This window comes from Gorilla gorilla, chromosome 20 (genome assembly GCF_029281585.2).
Source record: "Gorilla gorilla gorilla isolate KB3781 chromosome 20, NHGRI_mGorGor1-v2.1_pri, whole genome shotgun sequence".
NCBI lineage: Eukaryota > Metazoa > Chordata > Mammalia > Primates > Hominidae > Gorilla > Gorilla gorilla.
Genome location: NC_073244.2, coordinates 64,297,196 through 64,321,174, shown reverse-complemented (window position 1 = coordinate 64,321,174; position 23,979 = coordinate 64,297,196). Strand labels below are relative to the sequence as shown.

At 47.5% G+C, this 23,979-nt stretch overlaps 1 protein-coding gene across 4 annotated transcripts in view; it reads right to left on the bottom strand.

Moving 5' to 3' along the window:
• The window catches only part of LOC101144471 (zinc finger protein 610), a 59,662-nt gene extending 44,526 nt beyond the window's left edge, over positions 1-15,136 (bottom strand). For 2 of the 4 annotated variants that reach the window (XM_063701590.1, XM_004061338.4), the window contains exons 1-3: positions 14,847-15,117; positions 3,376-3,613; positions 2,085-2,166 (exon numbers count right to left, since the gene is read on the bottom strand). In XM_063701590.1, the coding sequence (XP_063557660.1) occupies positions 2,085-2,147 (63 nt within the window). In that variant the 5' untranslated portion in view covers positions 2,148-2,166; positions 3,376-3,613; positions 14,847-15,117. Of the gene's footprint in view, positions 1-2,084; positions 2,167-3,375; positions 3,614-5,784; positions 8,061-14,846 lie in introns of those variants that run through there. The other 2 variants (XM_004061337.4, XM_055370399.2) reach the window with 2 other exon arrangements.
• Between the last annotated feature and the right edge of the window lie 8,843 nt (positions 15,137-23,979).

The following is a 23,979-nucleotide window of genomic DNA, read 5'->3' as shown; positions in this document are numbered from 1 at the left end:
ACCACCACACCAGGCTAATTTTGTATTTTTAGTAGAGACAGAGTTTCACCATGCTGGTCAGGCTGGTCTCGAACTCCTGAGCTCAGGTGATCTGCCTACCTCGGCCTCCCAAAGTGCTGGGATTACAGGCGTGAGCCACTGCACCTTGCCAAGGTGACTAATTTCTAATTCAGAGAACGTTCACATGAGGATGTAAAGGAGCAAGGAATCCATCTTCCTAACATGAAAACATGCAAATTTTCACAATTTTTGGTATAAAATATTACAACAAAACAATCACTGAGGATTTTATTTAAAATACCATAATGCTGTATAAATATATTCCTTTTGGAGTTTCGCTCGTTTCCAAGGCTGAAGTGCAATGGTGCGATCTTGGCTCACTGCAGCCTCTGCCTCCCGGGTTCAAGCGATTCTCCTGCCTCAGTCTCCCAAGGAGCTGGGATTACAGGCATGTGCCACCATGCCCGACTCATTTTCTGTTTTTAGTAGAGATGGAGTTTCTCCATGTTGGTCAGACTGGTCTCAAACTCCCAACCTCAGGTGATCCACCCACCTTGGCCTCCCAAAGCGCTGGGATTACAGGCATGAGCCACAGCATCCAGCCTTATAATGCTGTATAGGTTTTTTTTGTTTTGTTTTGTTTCTGAGACACAGTCTTGCTCTGTCGCCCAGGCTGCAGTGCAGTGGCGTGACCTTGGCTCACTGCAACCTCCGCCTCCCAAGTTCAAGCAATTCTCCTGTCTCAGCCTCTGTGGTAGCTGGGATTACAGGTGCCCACCACCAAGCCTTGCTAATTTTTGTATTTTCAGTAGAGACAGGGTTTCACTATGTTGGCCAGGATGGTCTCAAACTCCTGACCTCAGGTGATCTGTCCGCCTCGGCCTCCCAAAGTGCTGGGATTACAGGCGTGAGCCACCACGCCCGGCCAATGCTGTATAAATATATTTCTACAGGACATGCTCTCACTCTTGACACAGAGCTGACAGCAGTGGGTCGCCAGTGAGACGCAGGGAGGGTGGGAAACTGCACAGGGCAGGGCAGGGGAGGCTTCGTATTTGATGGCATAAGCTGCATGTGTGGTGTCTTCCTATAAAACAAATATATACATAATTTGATGTTTAACATAAAAAATAACTAATTGCTGGAACAAGAATGAATATAATTTCCACCTCTTTAATGACAAAAAATTTATGCTCCAATCTCTGTGCAAAATTACAGCTTTTTTCACCTAACACAGATGCTGTACAAGACTCCCTGCAGGAACACCAGTCTCCACGGGAGGGGCATGCTGAGAAAGAAGAGAGAATGTCCTCTCTGAACCAGGCCAGACATTAGAAAGTAGGAAACGTGTTTAGCTTCAAATGTAGTAAAAATCAGACAGAAAAGATTTCTCCTTCCTGAACTCCTTTTCCAGAATTTACCAGGTACTTGTGTGCACTAATATGTGACTTCAGGCCAGGCACGGTGGCTCACGCCTATAATCCCAGCACTTTGGGAGGCCGAGGCAGGTGGATCACGAGGTCAGGGGTTCGAGACCAGCCTGACCAACATGGTGAAACCCCGTCTCTACTAAAAATACAAAAAATTAGCTGGGCGTGGTGGCAGGCACCTGTAATCTCAGCTACTCAGGAGGCTGAGGCAGAATTGCTTGAACCCGGGAGGCGGAGGTTGCAGCGAGCTGAGATCGTGCCACTGCACTCCAGCCTGGGTGACACAGCAAGACTCTGTCTCAAAAAAAAAAAAAAATACGTGACTTCCATTGGCAGCCTCTCTAATCCTGGTCCACAGAGAGCTGACAGTGCATCCAGATGTGGCCCCTGAACAATCCCTGCTGCCCAACACCACTGACACCACGGGACCCTCACCCCGTCTCCATCCATGTCTGGGTGTGAGCCCTTCCCAGGACCACGCCCAGTGCAGCCTCTTCCCACATTCATGTCACTGGGTCACGAGAGATGGAATCTAAGCGAGATGAGAGGGACTGAGGGAAGGCATGGGTGAGTGTGAGCAAACGTGTCAGGCAGGATGCTTCAGGCATTTCAGAAAGAAACAGAGAGAACCATCCACCGAGAATATCACTTTACCTGAGGAAGAGCCATCCCTGACTCCTTTGCTTTCCTCTTCTGGGCTTCTTCATCACATAGCATGACTGTTTATAAGTCAATCCTAAATGTCAAAAATACACTGATTACTGCTCGGAATCAACACATTCCCCTCCCTATGCCACAACCACACACACAGGTTAGACTTAATCCTGGGGAAAGATGTCCTCTGTTGCCCACTGCACCAGAGTTGATACAGGGACAAGAAATTCCTACAGGAAGAACGAGTGAAATTTTTACTCTTTTATTCAGGACTCGCTCCCCTCCTGGAGAAGCCCGCACACACGCTACAGCAGTAGGGAGCTAGGCTGGAGCTAGGGGAGCTGCCCCATTCAGGGAAGAGACACAGCTGTGACCAAACTCCATGAAGAGCACAGCCCCTCCTCCCCTCTCTATGGATCCCAGGCTCATGTAAGCCCTCAGAAATGGAGGACACAGAGCCTTGGTGCTCAGTGCCAGAGACAGAACACACTGGAATCCCCGTATCCATGAGGATATGTTCCAAGATGCCCAGTGGATGCCTGGAACCTCACACAGTACTGACCTCTATTTACTCCACTTAAATTATGCATGTGACAGCTTCTCACTGGCACATCCAAATTGCCAGCATCAATATTCACGTGCTTGGGGAATACAGTTAAGTAAAATAAGGGTTAAACAAAAGGACTGAGGTACCCCAAAAGTGGACCAGATCAAAAAGAAGACTATTCACTGACTAATGGGCAGATAGAGTCTACACTCGGCCCTCAGTATTTCTAGGGTCCAAATCCAGGGATTCAACCAACGACAGACTGAAATAATTGCAAAAAAAAGGAAAGAAACCAAAAAGTAACAAACAATGAAAATAATACAAGAAAACAACAGAGTATAAAAACTATATAGCATTTACAAATTTCATTAATCCATTATAAGTAATCCATTATAAGTAATCAACAGATGACTTAAAGTCTATGGGAGGACGTGTGTAATTTATATGCAAATACAGTCATGCACTGCTTAGTAATGGGACCTGTTCTGAGAAATGTATTTTCAGACCATTTCATTACAGACTGCACTTAACATAAACCAAGATGGTATAGTCTACTACACACCTAGGGTATATGGTCTAGCCTATTGCTAAAAACCTGTACATCATGTTATGTACTGAATACTACAGGCAACTGTGACACAATGGTATGTACTTATAAATAAAAACATGTCTCGACATAGAAAAGGTACAATAATAATATGATATAAATGTTTAAAAAATGGTACAGCTGTCTAGGGCACTTACCATGAATGGCGCTTGCAGGACTAGAAATTGCTCTGGATGAGTCAGTGAGTGTGTGGTGACCGAATGTGATGGCCTACGACATAACTGTGTACTACAGTAGATTTTATAAATACTGAATACTCGGCCAGGCGTGGTGGCTCATGCCTGTAATCCCAGCACGTTTGGAGAACGAGGCAGGCAGACTGCTTGAGTCCAGAATTTCGAGACCAGTTTGGGCAACATGGCAAGACTCCTGTGTCTACAAAAAAAAATACAAGAAATAAGTCAAGGCATGGTGGAACACATCTGTAGTCCCAGCTACCCAGGAGGCTGTGGTGGGACGATCACCTGAACTTAAGAGGTTGAGGCTGCAGTGAGCCATAATCGCACCACTGCATTCCGGCCTGGGCGACAGTATGAGAGGCTGTCTCAAAAATACATACTTACTGTATATTTAGGCTACACTAACATAAAAAATATTTTTTTCTCAATAACAAATTAACCTTAGCTTACTATAACTTTTTGACTTTATAAACTTCTAAATTTAACTTTTTGACTTCTACAATAACATTTAGCTTAAAACACATGTTATATAGCTGTACAAAAATATTTTGTCTTCATGTCTTTATTCTATAAGCTTTTTCCCATTTAAAATCTTTTTCCCCATTAAAACTTTTTTGTCAACAACCAGGACACAAACACATACATTAGCCTAGGCCTACACAGGGTGGGGACCATCAATGTCACTGTCTTCCAGTGCCACATCTTGTCCCACTGGAAGGTCCTCAGGAGCAATAACATGTATGGAGCTGTCATCTGGGATAACAATGCCTTCTTCTGGATACCTCTTGAAGAACTTGCCCGAGGCTCTTCTAGGAGAGAAGGCACTCCTTTCAGAAATAGGTCTGTGGTGTGAATCTGAAAGTCAGCTGAGGGCCTGGTGCAGTAGCTCACACCAGTAATCCCAGCACTTTGGGAGGCCGCGGCGGGCAGATCTTGAGGTCAAGAGATCAAGACCATCCTGGCCAACATGGTGAAACCCCATCTCTACTAAAAATACAAAAATTAGCTGGGAGTGGTGGCACAGGCTTGTAGTCCCAGCTACTCAGGAGGCCGAGGCAGGAGAATTGCTTGAACCCTGGAGGTGGAGGTTCCAGTGAGCCGAGACCGCACCACTGTACTCCAGCCTGGTGACAGAGCGAGACTCGGTCTCAAAAAATAAAAAAATAAATCAGCTGATTAGGAAACGAGAGAGGAAGAAAAACATCTATGGTGGTTTACTTGCTTATTTTTTCTTCCTAAATGTTCTTGTGAGCAGGTAATGCACCATAAACTTTCCTTTCTATTAATAAACACCTTTTGGGGTTGGGTGCGGTGGCTCACGCCTGTAACCCCAGAACTTTGGGAGGCTGAGGCAGGCGGATCACACCAGGCCAAGAGTTCGAGACTAACCTGGCCAAAATGGCAAAACCCTGCCTCTAGTAAAAATACAAACATTAGTCTGGGCCCCGTGGCTCACGCCTGTAATCCTAGCACATTGGGAGGCCGAGGCGGGCAGATCACGAGGTCAGGAGTTCAACACCAGACTGACCAACATGGTGAAACCCCGTCTCTACTAAAAATACAAAAATTAGCTGGGCATGGTGGCGCATGCCTGTAAGCCCAGCTACTCAGGAGGCTGAAGCAGGAGAATTGTTGGAACCCGGAAGGCAGAGGTTGCAGTGAGCCGAGCCTGGGCAACAGAGTGAGACTCTATCTCAAAAAAAAAAAAACAAAAACAAAACAAAATACAAACATTAGCCGGGTGTAGTGGCAGGCACCTGTAATCCCAGCTACTCAGGAGGCTGAGGCAGGAGAATCGCTTGAACCCAGAAAGCGGAGGTTGCAGTGAGCCAAGATCACACTACTACATTCCAGCCTGGGTGGCAGAGTGAGACTCTGTCTCAAAAAATAAAATAAGCTGGCCACAGTGGTTCACGCATGTAATCCCAGCACTTTGGGAGGTCAAGGCGGGTGGATCACGAGGTCAGGAGATCGAGACCATCCTGGCTAACATGGTGAAACCCCGTCTCTACTAAAAATACAAAAAATTAGCCAGGCGTGGTGGCGGGCGCCTGTAGTCCCAGCTACTCGGGAGGCTGAGGTGGGAGAATGGTGTGAACCCGGGAGACGGAGCTTGCAGTGAGTCGAGATCACCCCACTGCACTCCAGCCTGGGCGACAGAGCGAGACTCCATCTCCAAAAAAAAATAAAAATAAAAATAAAAATAAAATAAAATAAAATAAAATAAATAAACACCTATTGGTGTTGGAGTTCATGTTTTCAAACTTTTTAAGAAGCTTGTTGAGGTCTGTACAAGTTTCTGCTAAACCCTTCACTGTGAAAGTTCCTGGATTTTTTTTCTTTTCCCTCACTTTCCTATCCTCTCACCTCTTCTTCAGCTATGTGTTCTCGTATCAGTTCCAACCACTTATTCGTCCATTCCTCATGAACCACCTCTAGGAGCATCAGTGTCATCCTCACCCACACCCAGGTTAAAGCTGCCTGGCAACGATCTAGGTTTGTTTCCCCCAGCATCACCACAGACACAAGGAATGCACTGCACTATGACGTCATGACTGCTCTGATGTAGCTAGGCAACAGGAACTTTTCATCTCCAGTGTAACAGTGTAATCTTATGGAACCACCATCACAGATTTGATTGTTGACCAAAATGTCATTATGCAGTGTATGGCTGTACTAAGCAACTTTACATAAGGGACTTGAAGATCACCTGATTTTGGTATCCTCAGGGGTCGTGGAAGTAATCCCTCCGATACTGAGGGATGACTGTACTGCCTAGATATACCAGAAAAGGAGATGATTCGAGTCCTGGGCAAAATAGCGTGGGACTGGCCGGGTACAGTGGCTCACACCTGTAATCCTAGCACTTTGGGAGGCCAAGGTAGGTGGATTGCCTGAGCTCAGGAGTTCAACACCAGCCTGGGCAACATGGTGAAACTGTCTCTACTAAAAATACAAAAAATTAGTGGGGTGTGGTGGTATATGCCTGTAATCCCAGCTACTTGGGAGGCTGAGGCATGAGAATCACTTGAACCTGGGAGGCAGAGGTTGCAGTGTGCCGATATTGCACCACTGCGTTCCAGCCTGGGCAATGGAGACTCCTCAAAAACAAAAGAGAGTAGGACAGTGCTAGATTTCAGCACACTACTCGGAATGGCGAGAAGTTTAAAAGCTGTGCATTCTTCATTTTTGGAACTTTCTGTGTAATATTTTCAGACCACGGTTAAACTCGAGGATCTGGAACCACAGAAATCAGACCAGCAGATAGGGAGCAACTACTGTAGTATCGGCTTTAAATATTAGGCCTGGCCTCCACCTGAGTATTGAAATCAGAATCTCTGTAAGGAGGCACAAGAGATGTTTCTGCAAAATGCCTCAGCTCTCAAATGTGAGACTAGGGCTGAGCTCCACTCAGAGGGGTTGAGCCAGCACAGTCCCCACCTTCTGGCTCGTCTCTCCCCTTGGGTCCTTGCTGTCACCAGGATCCAGACAGTGGCAGGAAAAGGGAAAGAAAGAAACACAAAGAGCTTCAAAATGGAGGAGAGTTGGGGTGGGATCAGGCTGGAGTGTTAAATCGGGGGCTATGGGGGAGTCACAGAATCCTAAGAAGGTACTACCAGAACAAAGGCCTGGGGAAGGAAGGGTGTTTGTCACCTGCAGCTGAGGAGCCAGAGAGTTCCAGGCAGAGGAGCAGCCCAGATGAAGTCTCTGAGGCAGGAGAAACCTGGGCCCCCTGTTATGTAGGTTTCAAATGATTCCACTTACATAGTTTGCTACATGAATGACTTGTGTGCTGTGATAAGAACTTGGAGTGTGTTCCTCCTTCCTTCACGAGTGATGCATCACCCCTTAGCAGCCCCCATAAATGAGGAATGGAGTAAACTTCCCTCCCACCCCAGAGAATGTGGTTGGATTCCCCGCTCCGCTGGAGAATGTTATATGGCACCTTCTCAGATCCCATATATGAGATTCTGACCTCGACTACTGGAATTCAAAATACACAGAAATTCAAGAGGTTAAAAGGCACTGTGAGACCAGAGGCTGCGACACACTCTGCTGTCAGGGGCCTCTCTGAAGACCTGTAGCCTATACTGAGACATGGCTGTACGCCAGCTGTTCTCCAATGATCACACCGTTAGCCTTCAAGGTGACCTCCGAAGCCTCGAACACCAGCACTGCCCTCTAGCGGGAATGTATGGACATGACCTGTTCTTGCCGGTCTCCACTGGGCTGGATGCCATTTCTCCCAAGAAACTGCTTGCATCAAGGTACAACTCAAACATTAACTGTACTTTCCATACAGGCCTATTTCCATCCTAACTGAGCAAATACATTTTTTTTTTTTTCTTTTGAGACAGTCTCACTCTGTCACCCAAGCTGAAGTGCAATGGCATGATACCGGCTCGCTGCAACCTCTGCCTCTCAGGTTCAAGCAATTCTCCTGCCTCAGCCTCCTGGAGTAGCTGGGATTACAGGTGCCTGCCACCAAAGCTCGATAATTTTGTGTGTGGGTTTGTGAGACAGGGTCTCACTCTGTCGCACAGGCTGGAGTGCAGGGCGTGATCTTTGGCTAACTGCAACCTCTGCCCCCTGGGTTCAAGCGATTCTCCTGCCTTAGCCCAAGTAGCTGGGATTACAGGCATGTAAGTAAACGTGATTTATTCTTTGTATTATAAATGAAAACACAAATAAGAAAATATCTCCTACATTTTAAATACATTTGACAGGTTTACTTAATTCCCAGAAAGTACAGGGTGTCCCTCATCTGATATGTGCAGGACTGCTGGGGATACGCGTTTGGGGAGTTCAGGGTCTCTTTTGGACATATGAAGGTGGAGATGCCTGTGGATGCCCCAGCAGAGATGTCCAGAACACGAGTGGACACAGGATTCTGGAATTCCGGAGAGAGGGGTGGGTGGAGAGGGAAAATGGAGACAGGCAGGTGGTGTTTGAAGCCGTAAGACGAGATCATAAGGAAAGGTAGAGGGTGTGGGCAGAGAGAACAGGTTTAAGGACTAAGTTGTGGGACACTCCCATATTCACAGAAGACAGTTCAGGAGACATGAAGGTGATGACAAAAATGTTAAACAGGGCCAGGTGCGGTGGCTCACGCCTGTAATCTCAGCACTTTGGGAGGCCAAGGTGGATGGATAACGAGGTCAGGAGTTCAAGACCAGCCTGGCCAACACAGTGAAACCCCATCTCTACTAAAAATACAAAAATTAGCCAGGTGTGGTGGCACGTGCCTGTAGTCCCAGCTCGGGACTACTCAGGAGGCTGAGGTGGGAGAATCACTTGAACCCGGGAGGCGGAGGTTCCAATGAGCCGAGATTGCGCCACTACACTCCAGCCCGGGTGACAGGGTAAGACTCCGTCTCAAAAAAAAAAAAAAAGTTAAACAGATTTTTTAAATTATGAAGAATCTCTTCAAAGCCACGAAAAAAGAAGAGGGAGTGATCGGCTGTGCAAATTGCTGCTGACAGGGAAAGAAAGATGAGGACAAAAATTTAAAAACTATTAAGCCTGGTGCAGGGGCTCATCCCTGTAATTCCAGAGATTTGGGAGCACAGAAGAGGGGTACTTCCTAGAGGAAGAAATGTAGTTAATATAATATTTTTTGCTTTAAAGATAGAAGAGTAGAAGGAAAATAAAACCTTTATTTTATGTAGGAATGTGTTTTAATGAATGATGCCTCCATCTGGGTACATTTTGGGAGGCTGAGGTGGGAAAATCACTTGAGCCCAGGAGTTTTAAGACCAGTCTGGAGAACACAGCAAGACCCCAACTCTACAAAAAATCAAAATATTAGCATGGCACAGTGGCACGAACCTGTAGTCCCGGCTATCAGGTGGCTGAGATGGGAGAATCGCTTGAGCCCAGGAAATTGAGACCAGCCTAGGCAACATAGCAAGACCCCAGCTCTATAAAAAACCAAAATATTAGTGGCATACTGGCATGGGCCTGTAGTACCAGCTATTCAGGAGGCTGAGGTGGGAGAAATGTTTGAGCCCAGGACGTCGAGGTTGCAGTGAGCTGTGATTATGCCACTGCACTCCAGCCTGGGAGACTGGGAGCAAGACCCTGTCCCAAAAATAAATAAATAATAAATAAAAATATTAGCCAGGCATAGTGGTGCATGCCTGTAGTCCTAGCTACTTGGGAGACTGAGGCAGGAGGATCATTTGAGCCTAGGAGCTCGAGGTTACAGTGAGCTATGATTGCCTCACTGCACTCCAGCCTGTGCAACAGAGTGAGGCCCCGTCCCTTAAAAAAATAATTAATTAAAAATACATTTAGGGGCCATGCACGGTGGCTCATGCCTATAAACCCAGCACTTTGGGAGGCCGAGGCGGGCAGATTACAAGGTCAAGAGATCGAGACAATCTTGGCCAACATGGTGAAACTCCGTCTCTACTAAAAATACAAAAATTAGCCAGGCATGGTGGCGTGCGCTTGTACTCCCAGCTACTCAGGAGGCTGAGGCAGGAGAATCGCTTGAATCCGGGAGGCAGAGGTTGCAGTGAGCCGAGATCGTGCCACTGCACTCCAGCCTGATGACAAAGCGAGACTTTGTCTCAAAAAAAATAAAAATAAAAAATAAAATTTTTTAAAAATAAAAATAAATTTAGAAACAGGTCGCAGGAGCAATGGAATGGGTGGATGCGATAACTTGATTGGATGGAGTCAACCAAGAACTAGGGGCAAGAATTGAAGAGAGAATATAAACAAGATTTTAGGGTACTGTGATCTTAAATAGAGCATGCAAGAGGGGTACTTACTGCAGGGAGAAATGTAGTAAATACAGTATTTTTTGTTTCAAAGATTGAAGAGTGGAAAGAAAATAAAGGCTTTAGTGAGTGAGTAGGTTGAGTGTGTGTGTGTTTTAATGGACAACACCTCCATTTCAGTATGCTGACCAAAATAATTTCCTAGGCCAGGAGCAGTGGCTCCCGCCTGTAATCCCAGCATTTTGGGAGGCCAAGGCGGGCAGATCACCTGAGGTCAGGAGTTCGAGACCAGCCTGGCCAACATGGTGAAACCCCGTCTCTACTAAAAATACACAAATTAGCCAGGCGTGGTGGCGTGTGCCTGTAGTCCCAGCCACTTGAGAGGCTGAGGCAGGAGAATCGCTTGAACCCGGGAGGCAGGGGTTGTAGTGAGTGGAGATTGCGCCATCACATTCCAACCTGGGTGACACAGCGAGACTCCGTCTCAAATAATAATAATAATAATAATAATAATAATAATAATAATAATAATTTCCTAGACAAAAAAATTAACGACACCATAGAGGAGGGATGTCATTCCATTCTGAGACTGTAAGTGGGGCTGGCACATGGTGCACAGTCTCAGGATCAGCAGCAGCCAGGAGCAGGGACAGATCATTCCATCACCATTGAGCAGACATCACAGGCCCTGAGACTGGTGGGCCAAGTCTCTTCCCTTTACTGTTTGAGGTAAGGAAAAAAGATAACTGTTTTTACTACACTCATATTCAGCACAGAAAACTATGCCGCCCATCACCAAAATGTGTGTTTTCCCCCATGTTTGAGACGGAGTTTCACTGTCGCCCAGGCTGGAGTGCAGTGGCGCGGTCTCAGCTCACCGCAACCTCCGCCGCCGGGGTTCAAGCAATTCCCCTGCCTCAGCCTCCTGAGTAGCTGGGATTACAGGCACAAGCCACTACGCCCAGCTAATTTTTTATTTTTCACCACGTTGGCCAGGCTAGTCTCGAACTCCTGACCTCAAGTGATCTGCCTGAGTCAGCCTCCCAAAGTGTTAGGATTACGGGCGTGAGCCACCGCGTCTGGCCCGTGCTGACCAGTTCTGTGGCACGCTCGCAGCTGTGTGTCCCACAGGTTAACTCAATTTTGCTACTGTCTACTTGGAGATAGGCACAGATTCCACAGGTTAAAGGTGCAGTCCCACAAGGCTGCCCCTCAGTTGAGATGCAGATAAAAAGCATGGTTTCCAGCCAGGCGTGGTGGCTCACGCCTGTAATCCCAGCACTTTGGGAGGCCAAGGCGGGTGGATCACCTGAGGTCGGGAGTTCAAGACCAGCCTGACCAACATGGAGAAACCCCATCTCTATTAAAAATAGAAGATTAGCCAAGCATGGTGGCAGGCACCTGTAATCCCAGCTACTGGAGAGGCTGAGGCAAGAGAATCGCTTGAACCCGGGAGGCAATGGTTGTGGTGTGTGGGGATAAGAAAGAGAAATCAGACTGTTACTGTGTCTATGTAGAAAGAAGTAGACATAAGAGACTCCATTTTGTTCTGTACTAAGAAAAATCAGTCTGCCTTGAGATGCTGTGAATCTGTAACCCTAGCCCCAACCCTGTGCCCGCAGAAACACGTGCTGTGTTGACTCAAGGTTTAATGGATTTAGGGCTGTGCAGGATGTGCTTTGTTAAAAAGTGCTTGCAGGCAGTATGCTTGGTAAAAGTCATCACCATTCTCCAGTCTCGCGTACCCAGGGACACAATACACTGTGGAAGGCCGCAGGGACCTCTGCCTAGGAAAACCAGGTATTGTCCAAGGTTTCTCCCCATGTGATAGCCTGAGATATGGCCTCATGGGAAGGGAAAGACCTGACCGTCCCCCAGCCTGGAACCCATAAAGGGTCTGTGCTGAGGATTAGTGAAAGAGGAAGGCCTCTTTGCAGTTGAGATAAGAGGAAGGCATCTGTCTCCTGCTTGTCCTTGGGCAATAGAATGTCTAGGTGTAAAACCCGATTGTATGTTCTATTTACTGAGAGAGGAGAAAACCGCCTTAGGGCTGGAGGTGAGACACGCTGGCAGCAATACTGCTCTTTACTGCACCAAGATGTTTGTGTACATGCACATCAAGGCACAGCACGTTTCCTTATTTATGACAGAGATCTTGGTTCGTATGTTTTCCTGCTGACCCTCTCCCCACTATTACCTTTGTCCTGCCACATCCCCCTCTCCGAGATGGTAGAGATAATGATCAATAAATACTGAGGGAACTCAGAGACCAGTGCCGACATGGGTCCTCCGTATGCTGAGCGCAGGTCCCCTGGGCCCACTTTTCTTTCTCTGTACTTTGCTCTGTGTCTCTTTCTTTTCTGAGTGTTTCATTCCACCTGACGAGAAACACGCACAGGTGTGGAGGGGCAGGCCACCCCTTCAGTGGTGAGCCAATATCGCGCCAGTGCACACCAGCCAGGGCAACAAGACCGAAACTCCGTCTCAAAGAAAAAAAACCATGTTTACTAAGAGCCCCTCCTTTTTTTTTGAGACAGAGTCTCGCTGTTGCCCAGGCTGGAGTGCAGTGGTGCGATCTTGGCCCACTGCAACCTCCACCTCTTGGGACCAAGAGATTCTTGTGTCTCAGCCAAGCAGCTGGGATTACAGGCACACGCCACCATGCGCAGCTAATTTGTGTATTTTCAGTAGAGACAGGGTTTCACCTTGTTGGCCATGCTGGTCTTGAACTCCTGACCTTAAGTGGATCTGCCCACCTTCGCTTCCCAAAGTGCTGGGATTAGAAGCAAGAGCCACTGCGCCTGGTCCAAAAGCCCCTCATTTTGATTAGTTTGCTAGGAAGGCTCTTCCATCTGGCTGTTCATCTGTATCCTTTGTAATATTGTTTGTAACAAATGGGTGACACTAAGCAAAAAGTTTCCCTGAGTTCTGTGAACCACTCTAGCAAATTCACAAAATGTGAGGAAAGGGTCACGGGAACCCCCAGTTCATAGTTGGTTGGTCACAAGGTTCAAGTTCCAACCCAGGACTTGCAAGTGGCACCTGAAGTGGGAGCATGCCTGTGGAACTGAGCTCTCAACCTGTAGAATCTGATGCTAACTCCACATAGATAGTGTTAGTGTGAAATTGAGTTAAATTACAGAAAACCCAGGTGGTGTCTGATGAACTGCTTGTGGGTGGGAAGTAATCCCCACACATTTTGGTGACCAGAGATGTGGCATTCTGTGTTGGGTGTTCACTACTGTGTTGATTGTAAGCGTAGGAAAAACGCTTTGGTTTTTCCTCCTGTCTTATCCACTCACCCACACCCGAATGAGGCAAGTCACTGCCCTCTGGCTGAATAGGGATTGTGAATGGAAGCTAACTTGTGATGTCAAGAATTATAAAATGCACTTCCCTTATAGGCAGGAACTTTGCAAGCCTCACCTTCATCTGTACTTTTGAAATAAATTTTATACTTATTAGATTACAATTAGAGAAATCAGTATATCACAATTTAATCATAATATTCAATCAACTGATCGCTCATCTGCACTCAGGGTCCCCCTCTTTTGTCATTAGTATGTTTCCCTCCCTCGTTCTGTACATCTCTCTCATTCTCACCTTCTTTCTCCTGCTTTTTTTCCACTTCATTTTTCCCGTAAGAATTGGCTTATTTTTCTGCCCCTCTCCTCTCCTGTTGTTTCTCCCCCTCTTCCCTCTATTCCTTCTCTTCCATTTGTTCTGCTCCATTCTGGCAATTTGTTTTACCCCTTGTTCCTCTTTGTGTCCAATTTTTGATTATCCCCAATTTCCATTCTGCCTGTTTCTTGCCCTCCCTATCTCTGCTTCCTCTCTGTTCTCCCTGTTAAATTTCCTGTTCCCTGCTACACTCTCTTGTCCCCATTCTCTGGCCCCCCCCCCGATACCAGGCCTCCCCATGCTGTGGTTCTCCCTCTAATCTCCTTGTCATCAGCTGCCCCCTCTTGCTGTCCCAGCACCATGCTGCTCTGTCTGCCCTAGCTCCAAATCGCTTCTCCTCTCCCCCACTCTACGTCCGAGGAGCCTCCCCCTTTCTGCCCCTCTCCCAACCTTGCTGTCCTTCATCTCTCTGGAGACCCAGCTTTTCTCTGTATTTCTCCAGTTACTTTTCTCCCCCTGCTACATTCTCGGCTTCATTCACTGTCTCTGTGAATCTCTCGGCTACTCTCTGCCGTCTGCTTATGGATCTCCCTCATGCTTCTTTTTCAAAATTTTCCTATTTCCTGCCACTCTTTCACCATCTTTCCCCACACATCCATAGGCAGGGGAGTACGATAAGGTGCCCACCTCCGCCAAGAGCACATTTTTAGTGGGATGGAATTTGGGACGAAGAATCCTGAATGTCCTAAGACAGAAGTCACGTCCCCACACCCGGGGGTCAGGAGTAGCGATGCCTGGGAAGGGGAGGCCTGCGGAGTAGGAAGACCCGGATCAAGGAGGAAAAGGGTGGGGCTGAATTATTAGAAGCGTGGGGTCTCAGGGATCCCAGGACCCAGCAAGGACGCGGCCTCCCCCGCCGGGACTGGGGCTGCGGCGCTGCGCTCCATGGGCCGGGGGCGAGGTTGGGAGGCTCCCCGGGCGGGAATCCACCTTGCGGTGAGGACTTTTAAAAGCGCGGGGCAGGACGTTGGGTCAGTAAAGAGTTTTAAGCGGAGAGGAGTCTCGAAAATCCGTGTTTACCTGGCCCAAGGCAGAACGACCGGGGACAGGACCCGTCGCCGAGCGATTTTAACACACAGGGAAGCGACCGCCGGACTCTCACGGAGACGCCTGAATTTACACGGGGTGGAGGGAGCGGTGCGGGGATTTCAAGATCTGTGTTGACTCTCAGATCCCGGGTACAGAAGCGCGGGGGAGCTGGGAAGCCCAGATTGAATCTAAACAAAGGGAAACTGACGCGCTGCGGTGTGACCTTCTACCCACGCGATCCGCTTCCGGGTCTGCAAGAAACTGCGCGCGCAGCGGAGAGTGCAGGACGGGGCGGGGAGGGGCGGGGCGGGGCGGGAGGGGCAGGGCTTTCCCTGGGCCACGCCTCCCTAGGCCACGCCTCCAGTGCCTCTGTTTTCCGGGTTTTGCTGGCAGTGAGGCTGGAGCAGCTCAGCCGTCTGCAAACTGGGATCCTGCCGGAGCAAAGCAACGTCAGTTGAGGATTAGATCCAGGAAATTTCCTGCTATTAAAATGAATTTTAAGCCGGCCGTGGTGGCAGGCACCTGTAGTCCCAGCGACTGGAGAAGCTGAAGCTGGAGGATCGCTTCAGCCCAGGAGTTCGAGTCTACACTGAGCTATCACGGCCACTGCACTCCAGCCTGGGCGTAGTGTAGACTCTGTCCTAAAATAAATAAGTAAATAAAAACTAATTTTAACAATTTAATTTAAAAGGCCTGGAATTCTCTGTGAAGGCGATGCAAGTTAAAATGTGAAATGCAAAGCCCTGCCTGGGTAGCATGTGCAATTGCATGCTGACGACCCACAGAACAGAATAGAAATCTTCTGCCTTTCCATCATCATCTCTGATCTCCAGCACGGGAGAAAGATGTAGACTGGGAGGTTAAGCCCGTCTAGTCTTTTCACGTTCTTCTGCCTGCTTTTATTCTGACTGTGCTGGCAGCTGATTAGATTGTGCCCACCCAAATTGAGGTGGGTCTGCCTTTCCTAGTCCACTGAGTCATCTCTAGAATGCTCATCTCTAGACAGTTTCCGAGAGACAACGCCAAGAGCGTTGGAGGGTTAAGGCCAACCCTGGGAATCCGTGTTTACCTGGCCCAAGGCAGAACGACCGGGGCATCTCCGTGAGAGTCTGGCGGTCGCTTCCCTGTGTGTTAAAATCGCTACAGGCACATGCCACCATACCGTTTGGCGATGGGTCCTGTCCCCGGAGGGATGTTAGGCCACCAACTGTTTTTTTTTTTTTTTTGAGACGGAGTCTCGCTGTGTCACCCAGGCTCACTGCAAGCTCCGCCTCCCGGGTTCACGCCATTCTCCTGCCTCAGCCTCCTGAGTAGCTGGGACCACAGGCACCCACCACCACACCCGCCTAATTTTTTGTATTTTTAGTAGAGATGGGATTTCACCGTGTTATCCAGGATGGTCCCGATCTCCTGACCTCGTGATCCACGCCCCCCTTGGCCTCCCAAAGTGCTGGGATTACAGGGGTGAGCCACTGTGCCCGGCCCAACTGTTGCTTTTTAAAAAAGCAATAACTTTAAAAAACAGAAGTAAATTACATAGTTTGTTTGTGTGTGTGTGTGTGTGTGTGTGTGTGTGTGTGTTTTTGAGACAGAGTCTTGCTCTGTCACCCAGGCTGGAGTGCAGTGACACAGTTTCAGCTCACTGTAGCCTCCGCCTCCCCAGTTCAAGTGATTCTCCAGCCTCAGCCTCCGAGTAGCTGGGGCTACAGGCTTGCACCACGGGGCTAATTTTTGTATTTTTAGTAGCGACAGGGTTTCACCATGTTGGACAGGCTGGTCTCAAACTCTTGACCTCAGGTGATTCTCCTGCCTGAAAGATTGGTACAATTTCTCTGTTAAATCATCTTATATGTTTCATCTTACATTCTGTTTAGATTTTCTATCTCTACTACTGTCAAAGTTGGTAGAGTACATTTCCTAGAAAATTTGTTTCATCTGTGTTTCCAATCAATATTCATCGAATTTTATAAATTACTTTATTTTATTTTTGAGACAAAGTCTCACTCCGATACCCAAGCTGGAGTGCAGTGGTGCGATCTCGGCTCACTGCAACCTCCACCTCCTGGGTTCAAGCAATTCTGCCTCAGCCTCCCGAGTAGCTGGGACTACAGGCACGTGCCACCATGCCCGGCTAAGTTTTGTATTTTTAGTAGAGACAGGATTTCACTAAGTTGGCCAGGCTGGTCTTGAACTCCAGACCTCGTGATCTGCCTACCTTGGCCTCCCAAAGTGCTGGGATTACAGGAGTGAGCCACCAAGCCCGGCCTAAATTAGCTATTTAAAAGACTAATACACTTTATTTTAGAACATTTATAGACTTATATTTAAAAAATTCAAAAAAGGTAGACAAGTTCCATATACCCTGACCCGTTTTCCCTATTAACATCTTATACTAGTTTTGTATGGGTTTTACAGTTTATAAACCATTGTTGATACACTACCATCAACTTATTCATAATTTATTCTGATTTCCTTAGTTTTAACTCATGTTCTTTTCTGCAGGGAGCTGAAGGCCTGTGGGACGTGACCAAGTTTATGGAGTTTAATCAGGCAAACAGTCTTGAAAACAGTGACTTCATAGCTGGGGAACTCAGTTTAGGACTCTTTTAGCAAGCACAAATCAAAGACTATCTGTAATCAGTGGGTTAAGACAGTCATTCATGCATAAGTTTTCACTACACTTACATACAACTTTTCTTCACTTTCTGAAAAGGGCACAGCATTTTTACCTTTTAATTTAACAAATACCATTTAATTAGGTTTAAAGTTCCCCTTTAAAGAGTAATGTGTGGTTTTACATGCCTAGCTTTTAATTACTCTTTAACTAATTCATGGGCCCTCTGTAATCTCTCTCCCTTCAGAGGTTACTGTTTTACTTAAATTGAATTTGGAAAGCTACATCAGGGATAGAAGAGAGATAGCAGCAGTGGCCATTATTAGAAAAGAGGTTTTTCAAATTCTGACATTTTACTTAAATCTTAGCAGAGAATCATAGCCTGGGACATAACACATGAAATTTTGCTACGGGCTGCTTGCAGAGCCAGAGGGCAGTGGTGCAGGTCCTGGGAGGCGGCCATGTTGTACTTGCTTAGGCTTTGCCTGTGTCTGTGCCAGTCCCTCCCTCCTTTGCCAGGGGGATGCTGCCAGCCTGGGCGGGCCTTGTCGGCTTGGTCAGCAGGAGCTTTTCTGCTGCTGAGCCTTTTCTTCTGCCTACTGCCTGCTTGGCTGCACAGTTTCAGCTTCTAATGCGTTTTTTCTTATATTTTTATAAACATACACCTGATTGCCTTGCCAATTTTGCATTACTGAGCAGGTTAAGAGCGCTCCTTCTAATGCTGCCTGCTTAACGCAGGGACTGATAGCTGTAGCGTATTCTCTGTCCTTTGTCCTATCTATTGGAAGAGGAGGCTTAGGTAAGACTTCCATTTCCTCTTTGTTATTTTGGCCCGATGATACTGGGGCTGAGGGAAGAGGAGGTGATAAGGCAAGTGATGTTTTCTCCTCCCTCCTCTTTTTAGGCTCTTCTGTGTGTAACTGAGCCAAGGCTGATCTAATTAAAGCCCATAACATTAAAGATTTTATTGGACCTGATGCCTTTGCGCCTGATGTTAAGATTTCTCCTCACTTGTTCCCAGAGTTCTACGTCTAGCTTTCCTTCCTCCAGGAACCATGGGCTTTGTACTCCGTTATGGACCACACTAGTTTTTAATTCCTCCAACAACTTAAATTCTAGTGAGGTGTGTTCATGAATAACCTGCTGTGGATTGTTTGGATCAGGCCTTACGGAAATAGGAAAAGCACAAGGTCCTAAGGGCTCTCCAGCTATGGCAGCAGAGCATTAAATTCTTTGTATTGGGGTCTCTTCTTTCTGCCACCAAAGGAGGTGGTACAAATGTTTCTGCAATTGGAGGAGGCTGTATAGCCCAATTTTTATCCTCCTTCTCCTGTTTTTTATTTTCAATTGGAGCTGTGGGTAGAACATATTCTTTCAGATTTTTAGATTCAGCATGCTGTCCCACAGAATAAGAAGATAATGGCCGAAATACAGTACAAACTGAACTCCAAGTGGAAAAAACTGAAAAATCAACTTTAAAACCTTTTTGATGAGCCTGTTTTAATCCGTCTCCTGCTCTATCCCAGTTTTCCACATCAAGAGTGCTTGCCTGTGGAAACCATGGGTTACGCGTAATAGCTTTTTGTGGCTTCTGCAGGAGGTTAGTTAGTGTCTGCAAATTAACCTGAGCTCCAGACTGTCTCAACAGAACTTTAAGCAACTGCAAATAATGTTTTTCTGCAATAGACAAATTATTCCCCTTGTTACCTTGATTCAGAAAACTTCCCATTCCCAGTACTTCTTTAAAGCACTGCTCCCAGTACCTCTTTAGGGCACTGACCTTATATCTGCTGATGGCAGACTCGTCCCAGGGTCCCCATTCACCCTGTCAGTTTCAGTTCCTCTGCTCCAGCAGACCTTCTTCGTTCACGTCCTCATAGTCCCGAGTTTGGATGACACTGTCGCTGTTCAGGGTGCCACTTCGTGATGCCACTTATAAAGCACCCAATTCTGTCCCTGTTCAGGCGCCACTTGTAACCCGCATGAACCTAGGGGGATTGAACAAAAGGGGCAAATGTGGAAATAAAAGACAAGAGAGTATATTTGCCTCTAGTGGACAAGGGCTCTGAGCTTTACACAGCCCTCCATATTTATTAGGCAAAAGAGATAGTGAGAAAGGCAGGATGATTGTTGGGTAATTGTCAGTCAGCCATTTGGTTCACAGCAGGCTTGCAAGACTGCATCCTTTGAATAATAGGCACTAGATTTCTCATTAGATAACTTCAAGGAGCCCAGTGCCAGGGAGAGATGTCCCTCAGCAAACCTTTTGGTGGCAGGGAAGTGTGAGTTTGCCCACATTCTGCATTCATGATAAAGAGTTTGCTGTTTGATCATATAGCCTCCAGCGGAATGCTGAGTTGGTCACATCCCACGGGCCTTCGGCTCCCTGCACTTTTCTCTGCCAGGATCCTGTCCAGGCCACCACCTTACATTTAGCCATTATGTGTCTTTAGGCTCCCCTTGGCTCCAACGGATTCTCAGACTCTTCTTGTTTTTTATAACCCGGTCAGCTTTGAGGAGTACTGGTTAGGTAGCAGGGCTGTCGATGTGTTATTGGGGACTGCCACTCTATTGGGATTTGTCTGATGTTTCCCATGATTAGACAAAGGTTATGTATATTGGGGAGAAAGACCAATGAGAAGTGCCGTTTTTATCACATCCTATCAAAGGTGCGTACTATTAACATTACTTAATCCCCTGTGGATGTCGACCTTGATCACCTGTCTGAGGCTGTGTCTGTCAGGTTTCTCAACTATAACATTCCTCTCATTCTCTCCCTGTCATACTGTACTGTTTAAAAGGAAGCAGCCCTGTGCAGCCTGCATTTGTGGAGTCAGGAGTTACGTGTCACCTCCTTGGAGGTGGAATGTCTATAAGAGTTATTTGGAATTCTTCTGCACAGGAGTTGGGTCCCTTCTCTCCCAATTACTTATTTAATCATTCATGTATATCAGAAAGTGCCATTTAATGTTTCAAATTATCAATTATTGACATCACATTCTTCCTTTCACTCTTAGTGCATTAATAGATCCTTCTTGGTCTCTTCATGGTATCCCATTTGCCTTCCCATAATCTAGAAGGGGTTTGGAAGCATATGGTTCTCAGAGTCAGGAAAAAGTTAGATTTTGAGCAGAACTCAAGGAAGCAGAAGGTCCCGTGAGATGTACAATTTGCTGAGAGTCCCTCATGGCTCAGATCTCAGCATGTCCTGCACTCTCCACCTGAGCCCTGTCTGCTTCCAGGGTCCATGGAAATAAAAAAGCCTCTTCTAAATACTGCATTAGTCTCTTTGGAGATGCTCACTAGACACTAATTGTTTCTGGTAATTGAGAACTGAGACTAATTATTAGAAAAAAATATTTTTACTTTCCTAGCATGCACTGCAATTGTGCTAAAGGTAAACTAATAACTGTGGTTCTTCGAGGAGGTGAGGTTGCAGAATCACAAACCTTTATCTCAGGGCCTGGCTGTCTCCCTCTCACAAATACACTGGCTGTTATAACCTTCACACTGAGCCCACCATCCTGGAAGCAGAAAAGAGTCCGGTGAGTTTTTCTATTTTGTTCTGAGAGGCGCATCTGTGAAGGGAAGGAGGCCTTCAGGAATCTGAAGAAGTGCTTATGTCAGAAAATTCTTCATAAAAACTGGTCCAGCTGGGTGTGATGGCTCACACCTGTAATCCTAGCACTTTGGGAGGCCGAGGTGGGTGGATCACAAGGTCAAGATCGAGACCATCCTGGCAAACATGGTGAAACCCCATCTCTATTAAAAATACAAAAATTAGCTGGGTGTGGTGGCGCGTGCCTGTAGTCCCAGCTACTTGGGAGGCTGAGGCAGGAGAATCACTTGAACCCAGAAGGTGGAGGTTGCAGTGAGTTGAGATTACACCACTGCATTCCAGCCTGGGCGACAGAGTGAGATTCCATCTCAAAAAAAAAAAAAAAAAAAAAAATTTAAATTAGTCCAGAGCTACATCCCAATGAGTTGTTGAAATAATCTGGAGCACTTGGTCCTCCCATCTATACAAATCCCTGATACTTCTGACAGTAATTTAATGTAATCCACACTTGTGGTGATGGTTGATGTTTTATTCTATACTATTATCTGATATTTAAATCACACTGCAATTGTAGTTGTGAAGTTTATCCAGCCTACAAAAATTACAAACATGATTTTCAGGGTAATAGAGGTGTCAGTATAAAGCCTCTTTTCATGTCATGATGAATAAATATAACTATGTGACAATTATACAAAAAAACTGAATGTCTGAGAGGCAATGGCTGCAATACAAATAATTTTTTTCTGAAAGGTGGGCATATTATATGCTTCATGGATACAGTACTATCCACAGAAAATATCTGAGGTCTGCTGATTATAGTGAAACTATTATCCCTCTTGGTCTTAGGCAATATCTGTTTGTAGAAAAGTTAGCATTATGATGAGTTTCAGATGAAAAAAATCTGGGAATTGGCAGTTTGCAGGTTCAGATGTATCTTGTGATAGTTCTCTGTTAAAAAGAAAAGAAAAGAAAAGAAAACTGGTGGAGGGTGGCTCATGCCTGCAATCCCAGCATTTTGGGAGACCAAGGTCGGAGGCTCCCTTGAGCCCAGGAGTTCTAAACCAGCCTGGCAACGTAGCAACACTGTCTCTACTAAATAAGTAAATATTAGCCAGGTATGGTGGTGCACGGCCGTGGTCCCTGCTACTTGGGAGTTTGGGAGGCTGAAGCAACAATGGATTGTGTTCATGCCACTGTACTCCAGCCTGGGCCACAGAGAAAGACCCCATCTTAAAAAAAAAAAAATCTAGATACCACTTTTAGTGTTGTCTTTTCTTCTTATTTTTTTTTTTTTTTTTGAGATGGAGTCTCACTCTGTCGCTGAGGCTGGAGTGCAGTGGCGTGATCTCAACTCACCGCAACCTCTGTCTCCTGGGTTCAAGCGATTCTCTTTCCTCAGCCTCCTGAGTAGCTGGGATTACAGGCACCCACCAACACGCCTAGCTAATTTTTTTGTATTTTTAGTAGAGATGGGGTTTCACCATGTTGGTCAGGCTGGTCTTGAACTCCTGACCTCATAATCTGCCTGCCTTGGCCTCCCAAAGTACCGGGATTACAGGTGTGAGCCACTGCCCCCAGCCCAGTCAATTTCAGTAATTACATTATTCCTAAATTAAATATGCCTTCATTATTAATCCATTATATGATATGTAATCAGTAATAATTTAACCTCAGTCTTACAGTATTTTGTCTCTTAACATGTTTCAGAAACCCATTACTTAGCCTAACATATTATGGTACAAAGACCTCCATCACTTTAAAATGGCAAAGGACATCAGTGAAAATAAGTAGTCATGCACCACATAATGATGTTTTGGTCAAATACTGACAACATATACAATGGTGGTACCATAAGATTACAATGGCTCCCTCTCCCTCTCCCTCTCCCTCTCCCTCTCCCCTCTCCCTCTCCCTCTCCCTCTCCCTCTCCCCTCTCCCCTCTCCCCTCTCCCCTCTTTCCACGGTCTCCCTCTGATGCCGAGCCGAAGCTGTACTGTACTGCTGCCATCTCAGCTCACTGCAACCTCCCTGCCTGATTCTCCTGCCTCAGCCTGCCGAGTGCCTGCGATTGCAGGCGCGCACCGCCCCGCCTGACTGGTTTTCGTATTTTTTTGGTGGAGACGGGGTTTCGCTGTGTTGGCTGGGCTGGTCTCCAGCTCCTAACCGCGAGTGATCTGCCAGCCTCGGCCTCCCGAGGTGCCGGGATTGCAGACAGAGTCTGGTTAACTCAGTGCTCAATGGTGCCCAGGCTGGAGTGCAGTGGCGTGATCTCGGCCCGCTACAACCACCTCCCAGCCACCTGCCTTGGCCTCCCAAAGTGCCGAGATTGCAGCCTCTGCCTGGCTGCCCAGTCTGGAAAGTGAGGAGCGTCTCTGCCCGGCCGCCATCCCATCTAGGAAACAAGGAGCGCCTCTTCCCGGCCGCCATCACATCTGGGAAGTGAGGAGCCTCTCTGCCTGGCAACCGCCCCGTCTGAGAAGTGAGGAGCCCCTCCGCCCGGCAGCCGCCCCGCCCGAGAAGTGAGGAGCCCCTCCGCCCAGCAGCCACCCCGTCTGGGAAGTGAGGAGCGTCTCCGCCCGGCAGCCACCTCGTCCGGAAGGGAGGTGGGGGGGTCAACCCCCCGCCCAGCCAGCCGCCCCGTCCGGGAGGGAGGTGGGGGGGTCAGCCCCCCGCCTGGCCAGCCGCCCCGTCCGGGAGGTGAGGGGCACCTCTGCCCGGCCGCCCCTACTGGGAAGTGAGGAGCCCCCCCGCCCGGCCAGCCGCCCCGTCCGGGAGGGAGGTGGGGGGGTCAGCCCACCTCCCAGCCTGCCGCCCTGTCCGGGAGGGAGGTGGGGGTTCGGCCCCCCGCCTGGCCAGCCGCCCCATCCGGGAGGTGAGGGGCGCCTCTGCCTGGCCGCCCCTACTGGGAAGTGAGGAGCCCCTCTGCCCGGCCAGCCGCCCCGACCAGGAGG